The following is an 18,465-nucleotide window of genomic DNA, read 5'->3' on the forward strand; positions in this document are numbered from 1 at the left end:
ATTTGCATTAGGAGTAATCCTTCTTACAATATAAATGCAAATGCCTTCACACGTTTCAGCCCAGCGAGTGAGAAGAGGTGTGAATATTCACATTAAATCTTACAAAGAATGTGATTTTGGAGAAATAAAAACCTGACCTGAAGCTGCTGCAGGCAACAACAATGAAAAAAAAATAACAATCGTTAGACAGGGTTCAGCGGTTTACATCCAGATGGGTTTCCAGCATCCAAGATGGCAGATGGGGTTTATGGTGGGGTTAAGGGGTAATACTGAGCCTTACAAGGCACTCTGCCTGCCCTTAAAGGGGTGGTTCACCTTCAGGTTAAAATTTACTATGTTATAGAATGGCCTGTTCTTAGCAAGTTTTCAATTGATCTTCATATTTTACTTTTTATAGTTTTTAAATTGCTTTTTATTACAGGTATGGGACCTGTTATCAAGAATGCTTGGACCTGGGGTTTTCCAGGTAAGGGATCTTTCTGTGATTTGGATCTCCATAACTTTAATTATACCTTAGTTGGGATCAAGCACAATGTTCTGTTTTATTATTAGAGAAAAAGGAAATCATTTTTAAAAATTAGAATTAGTTGCTTATAATAGAGTCCATGGGAGATGGCCTTTCCTTAATTCGGAACTTTCTGGATAAGGGAAACCATACCTGTACTTCATTTTCCATTTAACCCCTCTGCTATTCATATTTCTGTCTCTTTTTCAAACCACTGCCCAGTTGCTAGGTTAAATTGGACCCAGGTAACCAGATAGCTGCTTAAATTCCAAACTGGAGAGCTGCTGAACAAAAAGCTAAATAACTCAAGAACCACAAATAATAAGAAATGAAGACCAATTGCAAATTGTAGAAGAGCACTTTCTACATCATACCTAAAAGTTTATTTGAAGGTGAACAAACCCCTCTGTACACACGAAAAAAGCTCCAAAAGGCCCAAACGACTGGTCATTTAAACAGGAAGCTCAAACTTACCTTTTTTAGTATGTTATAAATGTACTTCGTAAATGGTCTTTGTTATTTTTTTGGCTTTGGAATTGTCAGCCTTGCTCCTCTGCCTGTAATTGAAATGCTATCTGGTTATCCAGGGTTCTGTTTTAAGTTAACTAAGTTAATTTTATGGTATAGTACCAGTTTAAAGAAAAGAATACAATAAAGAAAAATATACTTACCCAATCCCAAGCGTGGTAATTTTTCGATCTCTAGCAACTGATTGCACCTTCATGATGAACCGTTAGAGCTGCAATAAATCCTGCTATTCAGTAGGTGGCGCTCCATCTCATCTTTCGTACCATTGTTGAGTTGGGCAATACTATCCCAGCTAATCCCAGTCACTTTAGAAGTGGCGGGCAGGGATCTGGAGAGAAGTGGTTTGTCAGATTTCACCCATTTTACATTTTAAGAACTTTGTACCTAAATAAAGTATTGAGTTAAGCCCAGGCATAAACAACAGTGCTATTGGTTTTATTTTTCACTTATTTTATTTAAACAATTTAGAAAAAAAACATCGGCCTTCCATCAGTCTTCAACATAGTCCAGGAGCTCCGTTTCCATCTCATTCTCGCTGCCTTCAGACGGGTGGAATTCTTCCTCCTCTTCTTCGTCCTCCTCCTCCCCTGATTCATAAGTCAGCTGCTCCTTATTACTGGTGGAGGTGGAAGGTTCGGAAAACAGAGCTAGAACAGAGAAGATAAGTGGGTATTAGCGTGGGTTTAAATTTATTTGCATTTAGTAAGAATGTTCTCATGGATGCATGCCCGTTTACAAGTGCTTGGGTTGGCCTGAAACACATGTTTATCTGCAGGTTGGTTGAAATTGGAATGATATACTACCTACAGCAGTGGTTTGTGGCCAAAACTGCAAAGAAGTTACTCATGTCTGAGTGGGTTTTTTTCTGGATAATTTGTTTTTCCTCCTACTCTCCAATAAACCTGCCCCTAGTGTGTGGGAATGTGATAGGGGCCTTAGACTGTAAGCTCCACTGGGATAGGGGCTGATGGGAATGTGATAGGGACCTTAGATTCTAAGCTCCACTGGGGCAGGGACTGATGGGAATGTGATAGGGACCTTAGATTCTAAGCTCCACTGGGGCAGGGGCTGATGGGAATGTGATAGGGACCTTAGATTCTAAGCTCCACTGGGGCAGGGGCTGATGGGAATGTGATAGGGACCTTAGATTCTAAGCTCCACTGGGGCAGGGGCTGATGGGAATGTGATAGGGACCTTAGATTCTAAGCTCCACTGGGGCAGGGGCTGATGGGAATGTGATAGGGACCTTAGATTCTAAGCTCCACTGGGGCAGGGGCTGATGGGAATGTGATAGGGACCTTAGATTCTAAGCTCCACTGGGGCAGGGGCTGATGGGAATGCGATAGGGACCTTAGATTCTAAGCTCCACTGGGGCAGGGGCTGATGGGAATGTGATAGGGACCTTAGATTGTAAGTTCACTGGGGCAGGGACTGATGGGAATGGGATAGGGACCTTAGATTGTAAGCTCCACTGGGGCAGGGGCTAATGGGAATGTGATAGGGCCCTTAGATTGAAAGCTCACTGGGGCAGGGGCAGATGGGAATGTGATAGGGCCCTTAGATTGTAAGCTCACTGGGGCAGGGATTGATGGGAATGTGATAGGGCCCTTAGATTGTAAGCTCACTGGGGCAGGGATTGATGGGAATGTGATAGGGCCCTTAGATTGTAAGCTCTACTGGGGCAGGGGCTGATGGGAATGTGATAGGGCCCTTAGATTGTAAGCTCACTGGGGCAAGGGCTAATGGAAATGTGATAGGGACCTTAGATTGTAAGCTCACTGGGGCAGGGGCTGATGGGAATGTGATAGGGACCTTAGATTGTATGCTCACTGGGGCAGGGGCTGATGGGCAACAGTACATTATATTTTCATTACTTTAAAAACTTGTATTTTTTGGTGTTACTGTTCCTTTAAACAGATGAATCAAAGGGAACGGCAGGCACAAAGGCACAGAGGGTGTAGCACAGGATGATTTATGAGCAGCGCAGTTGATCTCTCAGCATGGTGTATTATGTAAGCAGAATGGTGCAACATAACCCTGTGAATATGCATGAAGTGAGTCATAATGAGCAGTGCATTTTATACAAGATTTTATAGAATGGCAGTCATATTATTGTGATATTTTATCTGCATCTGAGTACAATCAAGATCTGTGACGTAAGGGTCTGTGCATTCGCTACACGCCTGGCTAAGCTATGTGTTTATGTACCGCATTGTACATGTGCAAGCAATATGGTTAGGCATGATCTCAGTGTGTGTGTGGTGTTATGGATTATAGCTGAGTGTATAGCCGACCACGAAAAAAGCAATTAAACATTAAAGGAAGACGAGGCTAAATAATTTAGGAAAATAATTTTGTCTTTGTAATATAAAGAAAACCAACCAATCAATAAATAAATAAGGAAAGATAAAAATACATTTTGCCTTTAAAGGGATACTGCCATATTTATGGGGCACTTTTTATTTCTAAATTACACTGTTTACATAGCAAATAACTCACTCTGCAAATTAATAATTTTTTCTTGAACCAACAAATGTATTTGTAGCTGTAATATTGGTGTGTAGGTGCCATGAGCTTTCAGAAGGAGCCAGCGCTACACACTAGAACTGCTTTCAGCTAACCTATTGTTTCTCCTACTCCCATGTAACTGGAGGAGTCCCAAGCCGGACTTGGATTTCTTACTATTGAGTGCTATTCTGATACCTACTGGGAGCTGCTATCTTGCGCCCTACATATTTTTATGCTGACTGGCTGCTGGGGGTGAGAGGGGGGGGATATCACTCCAACTTGCAGCGCAGCAGTAAAGTGTGCCTGAGTCTGAGCTTTCAGAAGGAGCCAGTGCTACACATTAGAACTGCTTTCAGCTAACCTATTGTTTCTCCTACTCCCATGTAACTGGAGGAGTCCCAAGCCGGACTTGGATTGCTTACTATACAGTGCTATTCTGATACCTACTGGGAGCTGCTATCTTGCTCCCTTCCCATTGTTCTGCTGATCGGCTGCTGGGAGGGTGGGGGGGGATATCACTCCAACTTGCAGCGCAGCAGTAAAGTGTGACTGAAGTTTATCAGCGCACAGGTCACATGGCTGTGGCACCCTGGGAAATGAAGAATATGGCTAGCCCCATGGGAAAAACAGATTACAATGCAGGATTCTGCTGAAGAAGCAGTGATGTGTTTTGAAAAAACTGAAGTATATAGCACACATCCTGGGCAGACCTGTGCCCAACTCAGACCCGCAACCCAACCTGCACCCGCAAAACTGCTATGTACCCTACCCAGACCCGCTACTCAACCCACACCCGCAATGGTATTACTTATGACCCTACCTAGGGACCTACATGACCGAAAGTGATGTCACCATAAACCAGAAGTGACGTCACTCCGGAGGCAGGTCATCCAGGTAAAGGGAGAAATTTGTTTGAATGTCAAGGGTGGCTGGCAGGCCTGAGACTTGCAGTGAAACCACATACCCAGGTTGGGTACCCATGGGCTGCCCACCTGGGTGGTGAATCTGGAACTTTCTACCCAAAACCTGACCGCTATGAGGGTATTCTGTGGGTACCCGACCGGCTGCAGGTCTCTAGCACATGGTATACTGTATGTCTCATACAGGAAGGGAGAACAGGTTGCTGGCCCACTTACATGGTCTCTTGGAGCGTATAATCTGCTTGATCATAAGGGACATGGCGTCTCTCAGCTTTTCAGAGGTCTTCGGAAGGCACCAGCCGTCTCTTTCTGTACATTCAGCCTCTGCCCCCTCGTTCATCTGGATGATATCCCGCAAACTGCAGCAGTTACAGGACATGAGAGGACCCCAGTGATTAACCAATAATGCTATATTCCTTGGCAGTATAATAATATCACAGAACAGATATACCAAACAGCATTCAGGTCACTAATGGGCCATTCTCTTTCTCATTTCTCACATTTTGTTCTGCCTGTTTCTCAGGTTTACTGGTAAGGAGGAATTCAATAAAAGAGTTGGGCTTTACCTGAAAAGGCAAATGAAATACTTTCTTTTGCTACCATTTCTCTGAAGGGGCAAAACTGAACACGAAAATTGGTCTTCAAGTACATTATGGGGTGTTTTTGCACAAAATAATGCAGGGAATGTATATAAGTCTCATATTAACATAGGTGCATATTAACTATGTGATTTTACAAGTGAGCTACATGTATGGGATCCCTTATCCGGAAACCCGTTATCCAGAAAGCTCATCTCCCATAGACTCCATTATAATTTTTAAAATGATTCCCTTTTCTCTGTAATAATAAAACAGTACCTGTACTTGATCCCAACTAAGATATAATTACCCCTTATTGGGGGCAGAACAGCCCTATTGGGTTTATTTCATGGTTAAATGATTCCCTTTTCTCTGTAATAATAAAACAGTACCTGTACTTGATCCCAACTAAGATATAATTACCCCTTATTGGGGGCAGAACAGCCCTACTGGGTTTATTTAATGGTTAAATTATTCCCTTTTCTCTGTAATAATAAAACAGTACCTGTACTTGATCCCAACTAAGATATAATTACCCCTTATTGGGGGCAGAACAGGCCTATTGGGTTTATTTCATGGTTAAATGATTCCCTTTTCTCTGTAATAATAAAACAGTACCTGTACTTGATCCCAACTAAGATATAATTTACCCCTTATTGGATGCAAAACAATCCTGTTGGGTTTAATTCATGTTTTATTGATTTTTTAGTAGACGTAAGGTATGGAGATCCAAATTATGGAAATACCCCTTATCTGGAATACCCTTGGTCCCGAGCATTCTGGATAACAGGTCCTATACCTGTACTATATATCTTATTTGCCCAAAAAAAATATATTGCAAGGATTGTGGGAAGAAAACAAAACAGTACAGTGTACGCATTTGCAGAAGAACTGGCCCGCTGGCATCAGCCCTGTCATTTACATCTCCCCATATTTCTGACAACTGCAGCTAGAAAACAAAGCTAATCTGGAAGTTGCAGCTAGAAAACAAAGCTAATCAATACTTATTACAGATACCTTATGGCGGCTGCTAGGAACCTCGCAATACATCTCAGATGTGTCATTTTAACACATGCTTAAGACACATTTATCCTTAGACAGACCCTAAAAAGACTTTTCCGAGAGGCTTAGGGAGATATTGTCTTGCCTCTGAATATGCTGTATGAATAGAAATACAAAAGTAATTACCTGTCCACATTTAAGTCACACAGCTGGTAAAACATCTGTCTGTAGGGGGGTAGGTTCCCTTCCTGGAAAATATATATAGATTCCTGCAAGAGGGTGAGTTTATTTGATAACACCAATGTAAGACAGTAGCAGATCCAGCCTGTGCTTGGTAGAACTAATATGAAAGCCCATAGATCCTGCTCCTAAGCTGGCCATACACGTGCAGATCTGCTCGCCTGGCGACCTACGGGTGGGCGATATCGGGGAGGTATGTAGGTGAATTAAATTGTTTGGCCCTGGGGCCAAACGATCAAATTCTACACGCGGCAATGAGGCAGTCGGTTCAGGGACCGCATCAACGAGCCGATGTGGTCCCCGATCTGACTGGATTTTCTAACCTGGCCGATCGATTTCCTGGCCAGGCCCCTCGGTTCTTCCCCTACACGGGCCGATAAGCTGCCGAATCGGTCCAAGGGACCAATATCGGCAGCTATAATCGGCCCGTGTATGGGCACCTTTAGACTCCAGGCTGATAGATTAAATAGTCACCACCATTTTTTTTTTTCGAAAGTTAAATTAGGATTATAGTGACTGAAAGTGTTGTTCTCCTTTGAGTTTACTTTTAGTATGATGTAGAACTTGATACAATTACCAATTTGTCTTTATTTTTTATTTTATTTAGAGTTAGAGATTTCATGCGTTATCTGGTTGCTAGGTTTCAAGATACCTTAGCAACTAGTGAATAATCTAATGAGAGACTGATATATTTATGGGAGAGGACCTGAATAGAAAAATATGTAAAAATTACAATAAAATTGTAGCCTCGCAGAGCAGTCGTTTTTTTGGCTGCTGGGGGTCAGTGACCCTCGTTTGAAAGTTGAAAAGAATCAGAAGAAGAAGGAACATAATTCAAAACTTTAAAAAATAAATCACGAAGACCAATTGAGAAGTTTCTTAGAATAGGCCATTCTATAACATACTAAAAGGCAAACCACCCGTTTAAAGTTAGACACCACCTAGAAGTCCCTAGAATACTTTAACGGACCACACTGGCATCTGACTGCACCTTGATAGCTGGAGGTACAATTGCTATGGCATCATGGGAGTTCTCTTCTCCTGTGCCCTCCAGCAGGCAAACTGGAGGTGAATATAGCCAGCACCTAACCAGCTCCTAACACTAGAGAGGGAATATCAAAAACCTAGGGGGTCTAGCATGAAATTCACATGACCAGGGCTAACCAAGCAAGTATGAAAGTATGAAAATGCACTAGGTCTAGAGGGCAGCAATAACTCAGGCCATCATCTTTTAGGACGGTTATAAAGAATATACAATGCATCCTGCAGTGCTGCCTTGGCTAGAATGGCAACACGCTCCCACTAACCTTGAGTTTGTATTTGTTGAAACCAGGTTTTGTCCCTCCTGGAGTGTTCGAGCTAGGGGCAGCCAGCCCTTGTTTCAGGTCCTGCACACTGACAACCTGCGGTGCTTAATAATGTAAGATTTTGAGAGTTAATAGTTAGATACATAAACAATTTTCATCAATTGCGGAGTGACAAAATGGCCAATAATAAAATATACTTTCCATACGTGTGTTCCATTTTGGTGCTAGAGAGCTGGATACTTGTACTGCTGAAAAATTAGCTCTTTTAATGTATCCTATCCCCTGTGTGCATAATAGAGCTCTGCACTCCTTAAAGGGGTGGTTCTCCTTCAGGTTAACTTTTAGTATGTTACAGAATGGCCATCTTATCAACTTTCCGATTGGTCCTTACTATTTATATTTTCTACTTTTTGAATTATTTACCTCCTTCTGATTTTTTCAAGTTTTAAATAGGGTTTACTGAACCAAGCAGCAGTAAACAATTGTTCTGTGAGGCTACAGTTTTATTGTAATTGTCTTATTTAATTGCTCATCCCCTAGGGTGGCAGCCCAGGTGTGCACCATATACCCCAGCCCAACCCAGAAGGTACGGTATATATAATGCACAGACCCTTGGATCAGTCAAAAAAAAAAAAAAAAAGGCTTGTTGACTGTAGAAATCAGATGCCATCTTCTGGCTGAATACAGTAATGCAGGAGGCATACTCTATTTTTAGGGCCCAGAAGTCTGAAAGCAGAAGAGAATTCTGTCCACTGTTAACAAATAACCCCCCAGTTGCTTTAAAAATAGTAAATAGAGCACTGCCATCTGCCAGCAGTAGAGAGGGTAGCTAAAGACAGCCCTGGCAAACACAATAACTCCTGCTTCCGAATCAGCAATAAAAAGGTGCATTACCTGGCTTCTTCAACGTGATGGGCAGGCTGTAGTTGTAAGTGCTGCGTTTGGCTTTAACGGGCATGTCATTTGGCGCATATCCTGCATGGCAACAAGAAATAAGAAGAGTGAACTGGGACAGCAGGGCAGAGGGGGAGTTTGTATATTGCAGTATTTGTTATACTGAGTAATAAGTGATACATGATTTTCTTTTCTTTTTTGTTTTTTTAATTGAGCAACCCAGCTTCCCTGCTTTGTCAGGATTGACTTGATTGTTTCTAATATTCTGCCCACTGGCAGCATCAGTGGCGTAACTATAGCAGAAGAAGACCACACTGCTGCATAGGGGCGGCTCTGCTTTCTTTATCAAAGGGGCCTGGGAGGTATGGTGGTGGTGGGGCCGGATTCATATAGTTACACCGACACACAGAATATTGTTAAAGTGCAGAAGTGCTTGCACTCACATTTCAATAGACTGCTCCAAGGAAATCAGATACATCCCTTCTTAAAAAAAATAAAGATTAAAGAATACAAGTATAGGATCTCTTATCCTGGAGGACCTGAGGTTCTTTGGACCAGGGATATTTCCATAATAAGCATAGGTACTGTCTATTTATTACAAAGTTTGGTGACAATGCATTGGCATTCCCGTTTTCTAGGGCTATCACGGTAACAGATTTCCATATAACAGAACCCAGAGCACACGAGTCCCAACTTTCTCTCTATCTGCACTCTGATATTACCGTACTTTACTCCACAGCGAATCCGGAAATCCAGCACTTGGTAGATTTTAGCCTCTGGGTTTTTCCTGGGATCGTAGCCGAATCTCACCCACAGACTCCTCCAGGGGCCAGTCAGCTACATAAAACAAAGGTTCAATCAAAGAAAGAACCAATGCAACAAAAGAACAGGGAAGTGTTTGAAATTGTATTTTTGTTTGTTTGATTTATGATGAATAATAATACTGAAATCATGGGAAGTGTGACGGCAACACATGATTAGAAATACAGGCAACACGCACGGACAGTTAACGTGCAAGAGACCCACCATGTAATAGGCCACGATAGGCAGCAATAACTTGAGCTTGTCTGGGTGGACGCTAATGTTGGCCTTAATCGCATTCCGTGACCAAATAGGGCGATTGGTAAAGAGCTGGAAGAAATAAACAAATGCAATTAAAATAAGAGCAAAACGTGTGGCCTTTTGCTGCATAGTATAAAGAGTAATAGAGCAGCACCACATACCTGCCTCATCTCCTCCTCTGCCTGCTTGTCCATGGGGTTCGTGCACATCTTGGTCCAGTTCTTTACAGCAGGCTGCAGCGGCTCATTGGGGATCTCTGCTTCTTCGAAGCTGACGAAGATGGCATTGTGGGGCCGGCGGGCCCTGCTCAGGCCAATGAGATTGTCGTTGGACACCTGGGGGAGCCTATAGCCTTCTCTGTGGAAGCAAAAGAATATAAGGGAGCCCTATTTAAAAATACTGACTCCTAAAGGGCAAGGGTAAAGGGATAGTTCACCTTTAAATAAACTCATAGTATTATGTAGACTGATATTCTGAGTCAACTTGCAACTGGTCTTCATTTTTTATGGCTTTTCATTAAACTTTTTATTCAGCAGCTCTTCGGTTTATTATTTCTCGGGGTGCACCGCATTCGGGATTTTGGGATTTGGCCCAAACCATTGTGAAAGAGAACCGTGCATGCATCGCTCAGCAAAAAAATCAGGTTGCTAAGGTCTTGTTTATATTAGCAACCAGGCAGTGGTTTGAATGAGAGACTGGGGTATAAATAGGAGAGGCCTGAATAGAAAGATAAGTAATAAAAAGCAACTATAACAATATTGTAGCCTCACATAGCGGGAATGTTCAGAAGCTTCCTAAGACCCTAAAGGGGGCACCGTGACTATTGGGAAGCTAGTGGCGACCCTTTATTGAGGATTCTCACTGTTTGGAAAGAGAGAAAAGACAATACATAATAATGCTCACCTGTGATTGACATCTGGGCGGTAAAAATAATCCACGCAGTTGTCTAGACGGGAGAATATAGGCGGGGGGATGTGGAGGGCTATCTCTTGGTTGAAGAAATCTTCTTTCTCTGGCTTACATAGCAGGACCTTGTCATACAAAGAGGTGCGGTTGCCATCGGGATCTTGTTTAAATGCCAAATACTGGAAATCGGACATTCCTAAAGGGAACAGGGAAAACTTCAATCTAAGAAAATATATATTTTGCTTTATTTTTTAAATATTCTCCCATTTTATTGCCACTTCACCCCAGGAGGGCATTGTACACAAAGGCAAAACATCAAGGTCTAGGAATTAAAGGTCCCCATACACGGGCAGATTGCCATGTCGCCAAGCGAGCGGATCTTCTCCCGATATCCCCATCTACGGGTGGGCGATATCGGGAGAATCCAGGGTAATTCGAATTAAAACGACGGGCATAGGAAAGGTCGGTCCAGGGACCGCATCAACGAGCCGATGCGGTCCCCGATACGACTAGATTTTCTAACCTGCCCAATCGAGATCTGGCCGAATTCAGGCCAGATATGGGTCGGCCAGGCCCATCAGTAGTGCCCATACACGGGCCGATTAGCTGCCGAATCTGTCTAAGGGACCCATATTGGCAGCTAGAATCGGCCCGTGTATGGGGACCTTAAATCACTGTGCAAAAATGTACAGTTACTTTCCCTTTAAACGTCTCTTTATAGAGCGCACTTGTGCCTTCCAAATGACCTACCTTGAAATTTATAGACAGTCCCAACCACGCCAATAATTTCCAAGCTAATCTTCCCTTCCTCTGTCGGTTCCGGGGCCCCTGGATCCGGGGCTTTTTTCCGCCGTACTTTCTTCTTGACCCGCAGGATCATGGTTGTGGTGGGGAAGCGGTTGCCACACAGTGGGTGGCAATATGGATCATTTGGTCTGAAATAGAGCTCCAGTCTCTTGGAGGGATCAGCGTATGTCTATGAATAAAGAAAAGAAGGTGTCACGTATACTCAGCGTTGACAGGCACTACTACATGCATTACTGCGCACTGAGGGAAGGATACACTCAGGGCTGACAGGCGGTACTACACTGAGGGAAGGATACACTCAGGGCTGACAGGCGGTACTACACTGAGGGAAGGATACACTCGGGGCTGACAGGCGGTACTACACTGAGGGAAGGATACACTCAGGGCTGACAGGCGGTACTACACTGAGGGAAGGATACACTCAGGGCTGACAGGCGGTACTACACTGAGGGAAGGATACACTCGGGGCTGACAGGCGGTACTACACTGAGGGAAGGATACACTCAGGGCTGACAGGCGGTACTGACACTGAGGGAAGGATACACTCAGGGCTGACAGGCGGTACTACACTGAGGGAAGGATACACTCGGGGCTGACAGGCGGTACTACACTGAGGGAAGGATACACTCAGGGCTGACAGGCGGTACTACACTGAGGGAAGGATACACTCAGGGCTGACAGGCGGTACTACACTGAGGGAAGGATACACTCGGGGCTGACAGGCGGTACTACACTGAGGGAAGGATACACTCAGGGCTGACAGGCGGTACTACACTGAGGGAAGGATACACTCAGGGCTGACAGGCGGTACTACACTGAGGGAAGGATACACTCAGGGCTGACAGGCGGTACTACACTGAGGGAAGGATACACTCGGGGCTGACAGGCGGTACTACACTGAGGGAAGGATACACTCAGGGCTGACAGGCGGTACTACACTGAGGGAAGGATACACTCAGGGCTGACAGGCGGTACTACACTGAGGGAAGGATACACTGGGGCTGACAGGCGGTACTACACTGAGGGAAGGATACACTCGGGGCTGACAGGCGGTACTACACTGAGGGAAGGATACACTCAGGGCTGACAGGCGGTACTACACTGAGGGAAGGATACACTCAGGGCTGACAGGCGGTACTACACTGAGGGAAGGATACACTCGGGGCTGACAGGCGGTACTACACTGAGGGAAGGATACACTCAGGGCTGACAGACGGTACTACACTGAGGGAAGGATACACTCAGGGCTGACAGGCGGTACTACACTGGGGGAAGGATATAATATAGCACCATTAGGTGCAGTTATAGAGAAGCCAAACTGTGACTGACCTTGGACACCCCTTCCTCCCCTCCCAGAGTCCGCAGCATCTTGCCAACATCCCGCACCAGCCCCGGGTACTCCACACAGACCATGGGCTTAGTGCGCGGCAGTATCACAGTGGCAGAGCCCTCCATGGCGGTGCTGGGGCCGCTCATTGCGCAGACTCGGACTCCCCGTGACGTCACTCACACACACGTGATGCGCCACCGTCACGTGATAAATGAGAACCCGAAGGGCGGGAGCGGCGCCTCAGTCTGCAGTAATGTCCCTCTGTGCCGTCATGTGGGAAATACTGCCTTACGTGTCTGATATGCTTAACTCTCAGTACTGAGAGAGCTGTATGGGGGAGTACTGAGAGAGCTGTATGGGGGAGTACTGAGAAGAGCTGTATGGGGGAGTACTGAGCAGAGCCTGTATGGCGGGGAGTACTGAGGAAGAGCTGGTAATGGGGGGAGTACTGAGAGAGCTGTATGGGGGGAGTACTGAGAGAGCTGTAATGGGGGAGTACTGAGAGAGCTGTATGGGGGAGTAACTGAGAGAGCTGTAAGGGGGGAGTACTGAGAGAGCTTGTATGGGGGAGGTACTCGAGAGAGCTGTATGGGGGGAGTAACTGAGAGAGCTGTATGGGGGAGTACTGAGAGCAGCTGTAAGGGGGAACTAGAGCAGCGAGGGGGAGTACTTGAGCAGAGCTGTATGGGGGGAGGTACTGAGAGAGCTGTACGGGGGTACTAGCGAGCCGAGGGGGAGTACTGAGTAGAGCCGTAATGGGGGGAGTACTCGAGAGAAGCCGTAATGGGAGGAAGATACTGAGAGAGCCTGTATGGGGGGAGTACTGAGAGAGCTGTATGGGGGAGTACTGAGAGAGCTGTATGGGGGGAGTACTGAGAGAGCTGTATGGGGGGAGTACTGAGAGAGCTGTATGGGGGAGTACTGAGAGAGCTGTATGGGGGAGTACTGAGAGAGCTGTATGGGGGAGTACTGAGAGAGCTGTATGGGGGAGTACTGAGAGAGCTGTATGGGGGAGTACTGAGAGAGCTGTAATGGGGGAGTACTGAGAGAGCTGTATGGGGAGTACTGAGAGAGCTGTATGGGGGAGTACTGAGAGAGCTGTATGGGGAGTACTGAGAGAGCTGTATGGGGGAGTACTGAGAGAGCTAGTACTGAGAGAGCTGTATGGGGGGAGTACTGAGAGAGCTGTATGGGGGGAGTACTGAGAGAGCTGTATGGGGGAGTACTGAGAGAGCTGTATGGGGGGTACTGAGAGAGCTGTATGGGGGAGTACTGAGAGAGCTGTATGGGGGAGTACTGAGAGAGCTGTATGTAAGGAGTACTGAGAGAGCTGTATGGGGGAGTACTGAGAGAGCTGTATGGGGGGAGTACTGAGAGAGCTGTATGGGGGAAAGTACTGAGAGAGCTGTATGGGGGGAGTACTGAGAGAGCTGTATGGGGGAGTACTGAGAGAGCTGTATGGGGGAGTACTGAGAGAGCTGTATGGGGGAAGTACTGAGAGAGCTGTATGGGGGAGTACTGAGAGAGCTGTATGGGGGAGTACTGAGAGAGCTGTATGGGGGGAGTACTGAGAGAGCTGTATGGGGGAGTACTGAGAGAGCTGTATGGGGGAGTACTGAGAGAGCTGTATGGGGGAGTACTGAGAGAGCTGTATGGGGGAGTACTGAGAGAGCTGTATGGGGGGAGTACTGAGAGAGCTGTATGGGGGAGTACTGAGAGAGCTGTATGGGGAGAGTACTGAGAGAGCTGTAATGGGAGAGTACTGAGAGAGCTGTAATGGGGGAGTACTGAGAGAGCTGTATGGGGAGTACTGAGAGAGCTGTATGGGGGAGTACTGAGAGAGCTGTATGGGGGGAGTACTGAGAGAGCTGTATGGGGGATACTGAGAGAGCTGTAGGGAGTACTGAGAGAGCTGTATGGGGGAGTACTGAGAGAGCTGTATGGGGGGAGTACTGAGAGAGCTGTATGGGGGAGTACTGAGAGAGCTGTAATGGGGAGTACTGAGAGAGCTGTATGGGGGAGTACTGAGAGAGCTGTATGGGGGAGTACTGAGAGAGCTGTATGGGGGAGTACTGAGAGAGCTGTATGGGGAGTACTGAGAGAGCTGTATGGGGGAGTACTGAGAGAGCTGTATGGGGGGAGTACTGAGAGAGCTGTAATGGGGGAAGTACTTGAGAGAAGCTGTATGAGGGGGAAGTACTAGAGAGGCTGTTGGGGGGAGTAACTGAGAGAAGATGTAATGGGGGAGTACTAGAGAGAGCTGTAATGGGGGAAGTAATAGAGAGAGCTGTTATGGGGGGATAAGATACTAGAGAGAGCTGTATGGGGAGAGATCATAAGAGAGAGCTAAGTAAATGGGTGAGTAGTACTAAAGAGAGAAGAGCATAGTATGGAGGAGAGTACTGGAAGAGCATGTAATGAGGGAGGGTACTGAGAGAGCTGTATTGGGGGAAGTAACTGAAGAGAGCTATGTATGGGGAGAGGTAGCTAGAGAGAAGAGCTGTATCGAAGGGGAGTACTAGAGCTAGTAATAGGGGGAAGTACTGGAGAGAGTGTATGGGGGAGTACTAGAGAGAGACATGTATGGGGGGAGTACTAGAGAGAGACTAAATGTATGGGGAGATACTAGAGAGAGCTGTATGGGGGAGTACTGAGAGAAAATAGCTGATAATGGGGGGAGTTATATAAAGAGAGAGCTGTAAAATGGGGGAGATACATAACGAGAGAGCTGTATGGGGGTAGTAAACTAAAAGAGAAGAGCTGTAATGGGAGGGATGTACTGAGAGAGCTGTAATGGGGGAGATACTGAGTAGAGCTGTATAAGGAGAGGGAGTACTGAAGAGACGCATAGTAATGGAGGAAAGAGGGAGGGAAAAAAAAAAAAAAAGAAACTGAGAGAGAGCTGTATGGGGGGAAGTTATGTTAGAAGAGCTTTGGTAATGGGGAGAGTACTGAGAGCGCCGTATGGAGAGGAGTACTGAGAGAGCTGTATGGGGGGAGTACTGAGAAGAGTGTATGGGTTGAGTACTGAGAGAGCTAGTATAGGAGGGGATACTGTGAGAGCTGTATGGAGAAGGAGTACATTAGGAGAGCTGTATAGGGGGAGTAACTAGAGAGAAGACTAGATATAGGGGGAGTAATGTGAGAAGTCTGTAATGGGGGAAAGTAAATGAGAAGAGCTGTAATGGAGGGAGTACATGAGAGAAGTGTAATCGGGGAGTCAAACTGAGAGAAGCTGTATGGGGGGAGTATAGAGAGAAGTGTAAATGGGGGAGTACATGAGAAGAGCGTATGGGAGGGAGTACTGAGAGAGCTGTAATGGGGGGAGATACTGAAGAGAGCTGTAAATGGCGGGAGATTACTAGAGAGAAGATGATATGGGAGATAAACTGAAGAAGTGTATGAGGGGTAAGTACTGAAGAGAGTGTAATAGGGTAGGAGTACTAAAAGAGAGAGCATGATATGGGAGAGTACTAAGAAGAGGCTGTATGGGGAGATAGTAACTGAGAGAGCTAGTAATGGGGGGAGTACTAAAAGAGAGAGATGTATGGGGGAGTAACTAAGAGAGAGAGCTGTTAAAATGAAGGAAAGGAGTACTTGAGAGAGAGCTGTATGGGGAAGTACATGAAGAGAGCATAGTATGGGAGTAACTAGAGAGAGCTGTAAAGGAGGAGAGTACTAGAGAGAGCTGTATGAAGGGGAGTACTGGGAGAGAAGCTTGATTAGAGGGGAGATACTAAGAGAGAGCTGATATGGGGGAGTATGAGAGAGCTGTAATAGGGGGAGTAACTGGAAAGACAGTTGTAATGAGGGGGAAGTATGAAGAGAGACTGGTAATGGAGGGTAGTACATGAGAAGACTTGTAATAGAGGGGAGCAGTACTGAGAGAGCCGTATGGGAGGAGAAGAACTAGAGAGAGAACCGTTTACTAGGGGAGAGGAGTACTGAGAGAGGGCCGTAATGGGGGGAGTACTGAGAGAAAGACCGTAATGGGGGTTGAGTATAGAGAGAGCCGTATGGGGAGGAAGATAACTAAAGAGAGAGCTGTTGGGGGGAGTAACTAGAGAAGAGCATGTAATGGAGGAGGAGTACTGGAGATAAGGCTGTATGGGGGAGATACTGAGAGAAGACTGTATGAGGGGAGTAACTAGAAGAGAGCTGTATGAGGGAGTACTGAGAGAGCTGTAATGGAGGAAGTACTAGAGAGAGCTGTAATGGGGGGAGTACTGAGAGAGATTGTATAGAGGGAGAGGAGTAATGGAGAGAAGCTGTAATGGGAAGGGAGTAATGAGAGAGCTAGTAAAAATAGGGGGAGAAACTAGAGAAAAAAAGAGCTAGATAATAGGGGGAAGTAAATAAAAAAAAAAGAGAAAGAGAACATGTATGGGAGGAAGTAATGTGAAGAAGCTGTATGGGGGAGTACTAGAGAAGCATGTAATAAGAGGGGAGTAACTGAGAGAGCTTGATAATGGAGGGAGAGTTGAGAGGCTGTATGGAGAGGAGTACATAGAGAGAGCCTTGTAATAGGAGGAGAAGTACTGAGAAGAGAGCTGTAATGAAGGGCGGTAACTAAGGAGAAAGAGCATTAGTATGAGGGGAGATAGAGAGAGCTGTATGAGGGAGAGTATAGAGAGAAGCTGTAATGGGAGGAGTACATGAGAGAAGCTGTATGGGCGGTTACTAAAAAGAGAGAGCTGTATGGGGGAGTACTGGAGAGAAAGTGATGTGGGGGAGTACTGAGAGAGAATGTAAAATGGGGGAGAAGTACATGAGAGAGACTAGTATGAGGGGGAAGTACTAAAGAGAGAGACTGTATGGGGGGAGTAACTGAGAGAGTTTGTATGGGGGAGTACTAAGAGAGAGCTGTATGGGGAGAGAGTAGCTAAGAGAGAGCATGTTATGGGGGATAGTACTAGAGAAGAAGACTGTATAGGGGGAAGTATTAGAGGAGAAGCTGTATGGGGGAAGCGGATAAATGAGAGAAGATAGTATGAGGGGAGTACTGGAGAAGCTGTATGAGGGAGAAGTACTGTGAAGAAAGCTGAATTAAATGGGGGGAGAGTACTGGGGAGAAAGAGACATGTATGGGAAGAGTACTAGAAGAGAGAGCCCAGTATGGGGGAGTAACTGAGAGAGAATGTAATGGGGGAGGATATAAAAGAGAGAGAAGTGTATGGGAGGGATGCTTAGTGCACTAGTAATAAGGGGGAGGTACATAGGAAAAGCTGTAATGGGGGTGCAGAGGGACTGTTTGGGGGGGCAACATGAACACATCAAGACAATAAAGGCGACACCAATATCAAAACAATGAACTATAAGGTGATTTCCACTAAAAAGGGATTGTTCACCTTTAAATGGATTTTTTAGTATGGATGTAGAAGATAGTTATTAAAAAAACTGATGACAAGTTGCAGTGAGGATCTGCATTATTTATTATTTTTGGCAGTATTTGATATTTATAACTTTTTGGGTTCAGACACAGCTGCATATACAGAATTATAAAATGGGAATTATATAGCAAGCTATCTGGTTTAGACTAAAGGAAGGTACAAACATAATAAACACCAGAAAAATAAGGCAGATGGTATTGAAAGGAGACTAGAGGAATTTAAATAGTTGAGAGCCAAAAAACAATAAATAGAAAAAGATAAATAAAACTAAACAAACTTAGTAAGCCTCACAAAAAAAAAAAGAAAAAAAAAAAGATATCATTTTTTAAATTTTTTGGGGTTAATATTCCAGTGGTCCAATAGAAACCCCTTTTGAAAGCTGAAAAGTAGAAGCTAGAAGGCAAAGGATTTAAAAAAAACTATAAAAGCAAAAAATGAATTGTTGAGTAAATATAAAAAGTTGACAAGACTAAAAAGAACATAATACA

At 45.1% G+C, this 18,465-nt stretch overlaps 1 protein-coding gene across 2 annotated transcripts; it reads right to left on the reverse strand.

Annotated features, from left to right (window-relative positions):
• Nucleotides 1-1,452: 1,452 nt before the first annotated feature.
• Nucleotides 1,453-12,773, reverse strand: gtf3c5 (general transcription factor IIIC subunit 5). Of its 2 annotated transcripts, none has more exons than XM_012968929.3 (11): nucleotides 12,587-12,773; nucleotides 11,201-11,426; nucleotides 10,448-10,646; nucleotides 9,706-9,901; nucleotides 9,509-9,613; nucleotides 9,205-9,319; nucleotides 8,483-8,563; nucleotides 7,589-7,692; nucleotides 6,228-6,289; nucleotides 4,678-4,820; nucleotides 1,453-1,680 (listed from the first exon to the last, which is right to left on the reverse strand). In XM_012968929.3, exons 1-11 carry the CDS (start codon nucleotides 12,731-12,733, stop codon nucleotides 1,523-1,525), a joined length of 1,536 nt encoding a protein of 511 aa, XP_012824383.1. In that variant the 5' UTR covers nucleotides 12,734-12,773; the 3' UTR covers nucleotides 1,453-1,522. The 2 variants fall into 2 exon arrangements, with proteins under 2 accessions (XP_012824383.1, XP_002936239.2); XM_002936193.5 differs by having other exon boundaries at nucleotides 6,228-6,310; nucleotides 12,587-12,772.
• Between the last annotated feature and the right edge of the window lie 5,692 nt (nucleotides 12,774-18,465).

Source organism: Xenopus tropicalis, chromosome 8 (genome assembly GCF_000004195.4).
Source record: "Xenopus tropicalis strain Nigerian chromosome 8, UCB_Xtro_10.0, whole genome shotgun sequence".
Taxonomy (NCBI): domain Eukaryota; kingdom Metazoa; phylum Chordata; class Amphibia; order Anura; family Pipidae; genus Xenopus; species Xenopus tropicalis.

Coding starts and splice junctions, on each gene's coding strand:
- gtf3c5 (XM_002936193.5), bottom strand. CDS start 12,733: ATGAGCGGCCCCAGCACCGCCATGGAGGGCTCTGCCACTGTGATACTG. Junction 7,693..8,482: donor CATCACGTTGAAGAAGCCAG/GTAATGCACCTT, acceptor TACATTATTAAG/CACCGCAGGTTGTCAGTGTG. Junction 1,681..4,677: donor TATACGCTCCAAGAGACCAT/GTAAGTGGGCCA, acceptor TCTCTGTTCTAG/CTCTGTTTTCCGAACCTTCC.